Source organism: Haliaeetus leucocephalus, unplaced genomic scaffold (assembly GCF_000737465.1).
Source record: "Haliaeetus leucocephalus isolate CR32 unplaced genomic scaffold, Haliaeetus_leucocephalus-4.0 Scaffold295, whole genome shotgun sequence".
Lineage (NCBI taxonomy): Eukaryota > Metazoa > Chordata > Aves > Accipitriformes > Accipitridae > Haliaeetus > Haliaeetus leucocephalus.
Genome location: NW_010972731.1, coordinates 1,846,635 through 1,857,801, shown reverse-complemented (window position 1 = coordinate 1,857,801; position 11,167 = coordinate 1,846,635). Strand labels below are relative to the sequence as shown.

Here is an 11,167-nt window from a genome sequence, read left to right as displayed (position 1 = left end):
CCCCCCCTGCAGGCCCAGGGTCACCAGGACTAGCTGAGGTTTCCTGTCCTTTTATTTGGGTGTGAATTGTCATGCTTTCTTGTGAACTGTTGCCTGAACTATCATAAAAAGGAAATTTAAACATACAGTAATTTGCTTAACATCATCTTCAGCTTCATCCTGGGATGAATCACCACCTGCCAAAAATACAACAGAATAAACACACCACTGCAATAGAAGAGCCAAAGCCAATCTGTTACCGTTTGGGGACCCATGCAGGGAGAAAGTGGTACTAGGAACTACATAACCATGGGTTCAATCCCAGCTTGCCAAGCTATGCAATGTATGACAGCACCACACTGCTCCTATGATAGGAGATCCTGCTCCCATGAGCTTTGTAGTGTGCAACTTTTCAGTGGCAGTGGTGACACACTCCCTACTGCTGCCCTGTGACACAACCCACCATCTCCTATCCCTCTGCCAATCCCCCATGCTGTGCCCACAAAACCATTTATGCAGCTACACTGAAAATAAGCTCAGCGTAATAATCTGAAAACTTATAATCAGTATATATAATATAATAATAATAAATAACAATAAACACTTTCAGAATATAATGACTCTTATCAGTAAAATTATAGAGATAACTTCTATCTCACCTCCCAAAAGATAACACAACTCATGGAGCATTTACCTTCATTAGCAGCTTCTCTTTCTCGGTGTTTTGCATCAGCCTTGTCCAAGTAGGTGAAGCTTGGCCTCAGCTGAAGAATTCCATGTAGTGGAGTCAGGTGAAGTTCACCTGAAAAAAAAGAAGTAACATTGATTTAAATTTTTTTTTTTTTCCACTGCACAAGGACAGCACTTTTCATTATCTCCCTATCTCTGTAAAGGCACAGCTTCAATTAAACATAAATATTTAATACAGTAAAATGTAGAAAGGGATTGAAGTGAAAAAATTAATCCAGTGCTCATGATTTCAAAGGAGTATGAAAGACGAAGACCTATTTATATTACTTTTGTTTTTGTGCTGAAACCAGATCTTGTAGAGAGCTACATTCTATCTCAGACCTGACCTATAGTTCAGGAGACTCCTGATAGTCATCACTAAAGACAATCTACATATTTTCATCTCAAATGATGATCAGATCAAAACTCTGTGATGGCATTAGGAGACAAGAGAGGGGCAAAAAGTGCTGAACTGGAAAATGAGACAGACACAATTAGATGTAGATAGTAATATAAATAACGATGATAAATTTATGCTGCAAATGTATATTATTTCAGGCCACCATGCACTGTTAATATCCTGGAGCCATCTACAAACCCACAGTGTTCTTATATAATATCTACAATTTTGCTAGACCTTCTCAAGGACTCCAGGGACATTGACAAGGAAAAATTTTCCTTGCTTTAAAGACACATCAGTCAATTAAAACCTAGGCTGAGAAAAAAAGAACAAACAGGTCGTATTTTAACCCTGAAATGAGCATGTTTCACTGATGGGAGCATTAAGCAGAAGAAACTTACCTTTTTTATAAACAGCAGCTGCATAGCGGGAAACATTACTCGCAGCCTGCGATGAGCAGAAAGTTTGTTTGTCCATCAGCTTCCTGCAGACAGATGAATGCTGTGAGATGGTATTCTACAGGCAATGTGGCATAGAGACGTTAAAGGTCTGAAATCAATTCTAAAAACAGAATAACAAGAACTGCAGCAAATATACATACCCATCTTTCTGTTTGCAATTCAGAATTCATGGAGCACACCAAAGAACGTAGCTTACTTCCAAGAATACTTGCTATATAACAGTGTCCAAAGCACCCCTGAGACTGTACAGCCACTTGTTCTCACCTTTCCCTGAAGCCCTGGTGGACATACATATATCTATGCTCACCACAAAAAGGAAATGAAGGCAAAGAGGACACCTACGAGGAATAGGTACTTGTTTCATCTGTACACGTGCCATCTACATTGAGAGCAATCTGTTCTCCCTTGCTGCGACAGTAGTTAGGATTCAAAGTATCAATGGCCATTTCAAGTTCAACCTAAATAATATGAAAGGAAAGACAGCTAATTACCAGGGCAGAACCCCAAACATATAAATTAAGATTCAATACCACATTTGCTAACATTTCCATAGGTTTACAGCAAATTAAATACATAAGCAGCATCATTCAAATTCATAGGGCAATTCTCATGCATAAAGCTGAGCATATACATGGGTTTTTGTAGGATGGTGACATTTTAACAATAAGCTAGAGATACATAAATTCCCATGTAAATAAATGAGAGCAGAGAAACAAGAGTTCTTTAGGCAGCCTTGAAAAACACCTTCACTTTGTTGGATACCTTCCACTACATTATCAGTCTAGTTTACTTACCAGTACAGATCAAGTGCACAAGCAATATCCTTCAAGCCTCCCCATCACTGAGGGTCCACTCAGAATCTCTCAAACTTAAGGTATGTTTCCTTCCAGTTTGGGTACAAAGCAGTACAAACTATGTCCTCTTCAGAGGCAAAGGCCTCGATTCTGCTAAGTTTGAGACTGCAGCACTTACCACTGACTTCATAGTTATTCCTGATTTACAGTGGTCGAAGCACAGAAACAAGCTCCAAGCTTTTAGTTACAAGAACTATTCCCCCTCTCAAACTTTAAACTTCAGACAAGTGTTCAAAAATAAACATTTTCCTGCATAGCATTTCTCTTTATATACTATAATAATACAGTATATATTCTTCCTCAGGGTGAGCCACATATATACATATATTTATTTGATATAAATTTGTGCATCACAGCTACTGCCTCATTTTTTCTTCTCCTTTACATCACTCATAAACTGAACTAGTTACAAGTCCCTGGATGAGACAGCAGATTTACAAGTCTGCACAGGGCTTACAATGCAAATGTTTGCTAATTTTAATAGAAGACTTCCTGAACACAACATGCATCCTAACTCCAAGGTTCACACAAGCACTCTCCTTAAACACTTCCCAGAACAAAATCCTAGTATCACAGACATCTATTTCTGCATTTTTAGATAAGGCATCGTCGTGGTTTAACCCCAGCCAGCAACTAAGCACCACACAGCTGCTCACTCGCTCCCCCCGCAAAGTGAGATGGGGGAAAAAAATCGGGAAAAAAAATAAAACTCGTGGGTTGAGATAAGAATGGTTTAATAGAACAGAAAAGAAGAAACTAATAATGATAATGATAACACTAATAAAATGACAGCAGTAATAATAAAAGGATTGGAATATACAAATGATGCGCAGTTCAATTGCTCACCACCCGCCAATTGATGCCCAGTTAATCCCCGAGCGGCAATCCCCCGCCCCCCACCCCCAGTTTATATACTACATGTGACATCACATGGTATGGAATACCCCTTTGGCCACTTTGGGTCAGCTGCCCTGGCTGTGTCCTGTGCCAACTTCTTGTGCCTCTCCAGCCTTCTTGCTGGCTGGGCATGAGAAGCTGAAAAATCCTTGACTTTAGACTAAACACTACTGAGCAACAACTGAAAACATCAGTGTTATCAGCATTCTTCTCATACTGAACTCAAAACATAGCACTGTACCAGCTACTAGGAAAACAATCAACTCTATCCCAGCCAAAATCAGGACAGGCATTTTAAAATAATAGCCACGGTTTTGGGATACATTTGCAAGCAAGTGCAATCATTCTAGCTTTGCCTGTATTTTCACTACCTATACAACCCCACTGATTTCAAAAGGGCTGCTGCTGATTCACAGCCAGACGAGACAGAAATCAAGACCTGCACTGACACTGAAAGACAGAGCATGCCTCCAAAGCTCAACCCTTTTCTGAACATTGTAAACACCTTTTAAATCAAGCTGTATTAGCACAAGCACCTACAGACTGAATGAGCATTAGTAACTATGTTTCCCCGAGTGACTCTGTTTTACATTAAAAGAGTGGCTTTTCCATCATGACTTGAATTCCTCTCTTTATAAACTACTCTTACTCTAAACTCTACTTTACAGACACAATGAAAGACTCCCCCATACCTCCAAGCACAGAGATCTGGTCCTGCAAGTAGTTGCGTAGTTATAACAGCTTAATAGCACAATGTGCTTTTCTTAAGTACATTCTGCACAACGTAAAACAACTTTTACAGACGGGACTCAAATGATGACCAACCTTCTGCTGCTTTGGTTTTATCTTCGCTGATAAATGTGTAACATCATCATACGTCATGGAAGCTGGACGAATAGGATACTGGAAAACAAACCCATTTCATAAAACCCTCTTCATTTAAAGATCAAAGAACTTCACAGAAATTAACTCAATCTTCCCTGTCCCCTCACATGTAGATCCATTTGCCAGATGGATACAAGACATCAAGAAAAGAAATTACTTGGCTGATTTGTGAGTCATCAGGGGATTTGGGAGTATGACCTAGAAAGCCTGTTGTTTTCCCCCCAGTCCTCTGCCTTTGTCACTACACAAAGCCCTTCCTGCCCCCTACACGCCACAATAAACTGTAATGCAGGAAAATGGTACCACACATTAGTCCAGCAGAAAAAGGAAGTGTTAGAAGCAATTAAAAACCCATCCCTCAGCATTAACTCTCTGGAGAGTTATTACCTAAAAGTAAAGTATTTGTTGGTTTACACAAGTAGCGTTAGCTTACAGGACATGGGCCACACGTAGCTAGTCAGGACACCAGACCCAGGTTTAGCCACATGGGTCTCTCTTCTGAACCATTTGGGAATGCTGAGAGGACAGTGTGGTATCCAAATGAAATCTTCCAGCCATAGCAGTATCCTGCTCTGAGCTGCCATTTCTCCAGAACACCCACAGGCCCCAGCACTAACCAATGCTCACTCCTGACATGGAGCAACTGTGGGTATCCCAGAGGCAAGGCTGCATAGCCTGTCTCCAGCCGTGCTCTGCTGGCATGTGCCATGCAGAGGATCTGTACAAGAGGCAGTGGGCATCACTGGTTTATAATGAACATTTCATCTGACAGCCTCAAGACTTCCCATTTTGCAGATGGGAAAAGTGAATCACAGGGATAAAATGATTAGAGAAATTCAGTGGCAGAATGGAAAATAGACCTCTACCTTCCTAAGGTATTTCCACCTTCAATCGCTAGTTAGTTTTATCTCCACAACACCAGGGGGTTCTTCTGATGACTTGCACTAAATTATGAATACTGATGACATTTTAAATAGGGCCAGTCCTAATGAAATGTTTGTTTAGTAAAGATGGCAGAAATCAGTGATGACAGAAAATGGCTAAGAGAGTGCCAATTTATTCAAACCATGATAAAAAGACATAATCTACTAAAAGCATTCCCTTAGGGTGGTTAAAGGGAGTGATTTAATGACAAGTCTGTGTCATAAATGACCACTCCTCTCTTGGCAATGATTTAATACTAAATATTTCAACTGACTCAGACCCAAACAGGCTTGCCTATATCCAAGATCTTGGCAGGCTGAAGCAGTAAGGAAAGTTACTGCTCTTTGAATTTATTTTAAACAAACTATCACTGCATAAAAGTTAACTGAAATACCTGAAACAGATACAGCTTCTCCAGTAGACTTCTGGCCAGGAACACATCAATCTAAAAAGCAAAACAAACAACTTTCATCAGACGCCAGCTGTAATTGAAGGAGCTTCAGATAAAAGTACAATCCCTAGAGCTCAAATACTGACAATTTTAGCTTTTCATTACAAATTCTCTTGTCAAAGGTCTCCTCTCTGCTGATTTTGACATGAAATTCTGCAGTTGGCCTTTTTAAAAAACAAACAAAAAACCCCAACTATGCCTAGGCAGCAGACAGTGGCTCTAGCTGTGTTTCTTCTAAGGAAACTTGGCAAACAAACACAAAATGCAAGAGGAAAATTTTTTTCCAAGGGGCTGAAGTGAATCTGTTATCGCAATTATAGAAAGAGGAGGAAGTTCTTTCTTTGGCAGTATGACTGAAAGGTAACTTCATTACTAGTATTTTGAAATAAAATCTTTCTAAATTAGACAAGAGACACTGACACATCCCAAATCCTACTCAATATTAGCATTTTGCCAACAGCACTGAAAATCCACAGATGTTTCATGAATATCAGATACAGAAGCTGCTGGTTTAAATACCTTTAGATAGACTCCTAACAATTCCCACTCCTTTTCTCATGGCTTTTCTCCTTCTTATGAACTTGCCCTTCCTTGTACTTCTGGTGTGTAAATTCAGACATAAAGTGAACAGGACACTGTGGCTGCTCTTTGGGACGTAGCAGTCCTTTAAAGAAGCCCAGAATCAGAACACAACTGCTTGTTTTAGCAGAAAGCATGAAACATTTTAGCTTCATACTTAACAGATATTTGAACTCATCAAAGTCATTCCAGTTTTTTACAGCTCTCAGAGACGTGCAATAGAATCACTGGAAACACACAGTGGTAGAAGCAAGTTTCCCACCTCTGTTCCTCTTCTGACATGGAAGATTACAAAGGGTGAAAAACCTGAGCTGAATCTGCCAACATGGGCACCACTATTTTAGCAAAATAGATACCATGAGACATATACTTGGCCCACAGAACATGTTTCCTTGCATAGAGCAAGTCATTGATTGTAAGGTGACCACTGATGCTGATGACAGACACATTATTTCAGCAATGTAAGAACACTGGGAACTACAATAATAATAATAATAAAAGCCTTATGTACAATCACTGCTGCCACAATGCACTTTTACCTCTTGTATAATTGGATCATCTTCTTCATTTGCCATGCTAGGATACAAAAAGCTTTTTCTTGGCTTATTCCTTGGCACAACCTGAAAGAAAACAGAAATCAGAAATGTCATGAGTCATTACATCTGCGCTGCATACCACATGTAGCCTAGAGTATTTGTTCCAAGTTAACTTCGTTCCTTTCAGTGACAATCTGTTTAGTCTGTTTTTCAAAGGAATGTATGTGTTTGCATGATCAGGTCCTCAGTACTCCACAATCTTGACTGACTGCCACCAAATTTAAGAGACAAGCAAATGTCTCAAAAATAGGTAAGTTCTTGTAACTTTTCTGAAAGCCAGCAGTTATGTAAGAAAGAGAACACTAAATCAGTGCTCTGCGGAGGGAAAGACAAGCCTTTTGTACTTGCATAAAGTGTATCTTTTACATGCTGCATAACTATAACACACAGGTAGCAGCTGGTTTTCCAGCCAGCATATCTACAGTGCACTGGCTGGTCAGTCAGCATGTGCGATCTTTGAAATTGTGACTGCAGTCGTCACTGTCAGTGACAGGGCCACATGGTTCACTGGCTTCCCTTCTCAGAAAAATTCCTTGAAAGCAGATAATGGAGTAAGCTCCCAGCTAACAAACTCAGAGAAGAAAAAAGCCTGTGTAAACACTGTGCTTGGGGCCAGTCAGTATTCCTATATGTGAATGTGCTGACTTTGATTTCATCCACCTGATATGTTGCAGCCTTGTCTCCTGACCTACCACTCTTCAGATTGTATTGCTAAATGAGAGCTCCAAAATATGAGAGCTCCTTCACCTTTCTTGGAGTCCTTTAAAATCATCAGAACAACATATTTTACTTTGTAACTACACCAACTCCAAAGAAAGTAAGAGTCTGATATTAACTGTGGACTGGGTGCTCTAGAACAAAGTGTCATCATGTTCAATACAGTGCTGGAGTCAGTGTCATGCCTGGTTCAGACCTTTGAATAAAAAATGATCCCTCAGCTAAAGCAACAATAGTTTTTCCCTGCTGAAATCAAACAAAAGGACTTACAAATTATTTGGGATGCCATTGCAACAATGTTAATTAGTCCAGATCCTTTAAGACACTGTTAATAAGCCAGTACTGGTCAAAATAGGCATAAAAAAATAAGATCTCTCCCCAACTGACCAAGGAAAGTTTTAACAACAAAGATGATCAGGCAAACAAAAAAGATCTATGTTCAGGAACCCTCCCTCACTGTCTTCTACTCCTCAATGCCAGCTTGCTTCTTTGCTGGACCTCTTATGGAGGAATAGAAAGAGGCAGCATCCAGGATCAGCTGGCAATAGAGAGGTTGTAAAAGAAAGAAGCCAGCATCCATGTTACATCCAAGATGGTGGCGGGTTTTTTTAAATACACAAGCCACCACACAATTTAACCAGCTCAGTATATTTCAACAGGCTTCTCAAAACATCACGTTAATATACATGCAGCTATCCAAGAAACCTTTCAGAGAGGCTGGATCGGCATTCTGAATGTGAGTGTTATTAACATCACTACACAGACAAATTTCCATTCAGGCAACACCTCTGGTTTATTTACACCGTTTCTGCCATTCCACCTAGAAGTATGGTTCCATATTTTTCACTTACAGGTTCTCCACTACCAAAAAAGTGCCCCTCCCAGTACTGAACTGGAATTTTCCATTTCTTTATGCAGCAGCATACCCCTGGCTCTTCCCACCATGCCTCTGTATTTCAAAACTTACCACTTAATAATATTTCAGATTCATATTTAAAACAATTTTGTAGAAAGGCAAAAACCTTCATGGCAAAAAGCCAGGATCTTAACCACAGGCTGGAGCTGTTACTGCACAACCGTCAGTATGTGATATCTGATTGACATCAGAGCCGTTTCTGCAATCAGGCACTCAGTTCTTCACAAAAATACATGCACGAATATGTTGTTTTAAAGAAAAGAGATTTGTCAGTTCCAATATTGCTTTCTCCGCTCATGTACCCTGGGTGGCCTGACACAGCAGGCTCATGTAAAGCCAGTCTGATAGCTCTGCATGAAATGAAACAACTGCAATTTTCATTCAGAACAGAGCCGATGACGGGAGGATGCTCAAGATGTGTGAGAACATGTGATAACACCCAGAAGGTAGAAGACTTGGGTCCATACCCTCCTTCCTCACCCCCCCTGAGAGGACTGGGAACCACCCTTCCCCTCTTCACAGCCTGAGTGCCAAGTATGTGCTAGCTTGCTCTCTCTCTCCTGAAAAAGTTATTCCACTTTCCAGAAGACAAATTAAGATTCCCTGGGCTAAGGAGAGAAAGAGAAACTTAGCCTGAAGGACCTGGCCTCTGGTCCCTCATCTAACACTGCTTACGCAACGATACACGAAATCTCTTTGTGAATCCAGCTGTCAGTACTCAAGGAAAATGTTGTATTACAGAGATTACATTTTTTTCTTATTCATTTAAGGATAAAGAATGACTACAGTTCCTTTTACTGGAGTATCAGAATGACAGGTCTATAAATAGGAAGCAGTGTGTCCCAGCACAATTTATAATACTCATGCAACTCGAAGGAATCTTCTGAATCAGAATGAAGCTTTCACTGAAGGCATGCAAATGCAATTCTACATTTACAGTATATATATGGTGGTGTACATTTCTATATTCATCATATATATATGACACCACAAGAGTTATAGAATGGAATTAAACACTAGGAGATAGCAAACACGGTCAACAGTTTCAAATTTCCTTCTGGCAAAATTGTTTTCTTTTAAAAACGACTTTCCTTTAAGGTGCAAATCAAAATATAATGCAAGTTATTGGTATGAATCATTGAACATTAGAACACCTTGCAGGAGGGCAAAAAGTATAAATCTTCTCATTTCTCCTGCAATGTGACCAACACTAGGACCAATGAAAGCGCTCCTTAGCTGCCTATACCATCATCAATTTAGAACCAATGAAGAAAAACATTGTGGTTAAAGAACTGTAAAAATCAGTGATGAAGCAACTGAATCCTACCTCTAAGTTTGAGCTCAGAAGGGCATTTGGGTACCAGAGCTATCTTTTTTTAATTTTTGTTACCAAAGACTTTTAATATAACTGTAAGAAGAAAAACTGCAAATCTGCATGTCATCTGACACATGCAGACTTTTAGCCAGGCCTGCAAGAAACGGTCCAGCATTTTACCAATACCTATATTTGTCAGTAATAATGGACCCCCCCACTGCCAACACTGAAACTTGAAATATTCTTCACATATAATTATGCAGTGCAGGAAAGGCCAGGCACTCCTGCCACGCCAGTGCCTTAAAGCATAGATAATGAACCAGTAAAGTGGGAAAAGTGCCATCTCCTGAATCACTACCGTAATTTCCTCCGGCACCTGGACTTGCTTCTGTAGGGGGGTCTCTCAGTCCAGCCCTAGCAGCAATCCTCTAGCTGAGGGTGGCCCATGGCATACAGTAAAATGGAAGCTGCAAAAAAAGCTGAAGCACCTTCCAAACATTTATGGTAATTACAATTTTGACCCAATTATTTGCTTAATTTTCTCCTTGCTTTGCTCATCTGCAAGCAGCTTTGCACAGTCATCTTCTGGTAGTGAACGCAAAGAGGGCTCCTCTGCACCAGGACCTCTCTTTGGAGGTGATGTCACTGAGGCACATCTTCAGGATTTAAGAGATTATGCATTAATCATGAACCTTTCTTTAACACCTCAAGGTTTATGTAGCCAAGTGCTAGGCCTGTTGTGCCAGGCACAGGGATCAAGATGCTCGCTGCTGTGTGGTAATTCTCACAGGGGCAGCCCCGGACCGTGGCAGGTCACGGTGCCAAGCCCCATCTTCCACGCAGGCAGCGCTCCACCTCGCAGAGGCTCAGTCGCGGGCCCTGCTCACCCCAACGCTCCCAGCTGGCAACGGCGTCTTCATTTCTGGCAACTTCCGAACCTACTGTCTCCTGACACAGCAGCCTGGCAGCAGAGTGGGAGCGCAGGGAAGGAGGACCTGGGGGGGGGAGGCCGCGGCCAACCGCCCAAACCCTCATGTAACCCGGAGATGAAGCAAATCCACCCCGGAGCAGGAGGGACCGGGCGCCTCGACCCCCGGGAAGGGCCTCGGGCCGGCCGGCGCCGCCGCCTCACAGCCCCGGGAGGACCGGCCGACTCCCGCCGGCCCGCCGGTGAGGGGAGCCGAGGGGCCGCGGCCTGACACCGGACCCCTGCCCGCTCCCTTCAAGGGCCCGCCACGGCGACCCCGACCCGCGTGGGTTCCTGTCAGTGCCCCGCCCGGACGGCCGCGGCCCCGCGCCCCCGGTGCGCCCCGCGGTGTCAAGTCCTCAGACGGTCTCGCCTCCGCTGCCCTCCCCGCACAGGCAAAACCCACCTCAGCCCAGGCCGCGCTCCTCCCCCTCCACCGCCCGCAGGGTCCCCGCCGCCCACGCGGCCCCGGGAGGAGCAAAAGCGGCGCCGCAACC

At 42.3% G+C, this 11,167-nt stretch overlaps 1 protein-coding gene across 1 annotated transcript in view; it reads right to left on the bottom strand.

The window, feature by feature from the left end:
* Nucleotides 1-11,103, bottom strand: part of POLR3E (polymerase (RNA) III (DNA directed) polypeptide E (80kD)) — a 31,181-nt gene extending 20,078 nt beyond the window's left edge. The window contains exons 1-8 of the mRNA XM_010570202.1: nucleotides 11,077-11,103; nucleotides 6,699-6,779; nucleotides 5,524-5,574; nucleotides 4,146-4,223; nucleotides 1,912-2,027; nucleotides 1,510-1,592; nucleotides 674-781; nucleotides 123-176 (exon numbers count right to left, since the gene is read on the bottom strand). Coding sequence (XP_010568504.1) covers nucleotides 123-176; nucleotides 674-781; nucleotides 1,510-1,592; nucleotides 1,912-2,027; nucleotides 4,146-4,223; nucleotides 5,524-5,574; nucleotides 6,699-6,734 — 526 coding nt within the window. The 5' untranslated portion in view covers nucleotides 6,735-6,779; nucleotides 11,077-11,103. The remainder of the gene's footprint in view (nucleotides 1-122; nucleotides 177-673; nucleotides 782-1,509; nucleotides 1,593-1,911; nucleotides 2,028-4,145; nucleotides 4,224-5,523; nucleotides 5,575-6,698; nucleotides 6,780-11,076) is intronic.
* Nucleotides 11,104-11,167: the final 64 nt, after the last annotated feature.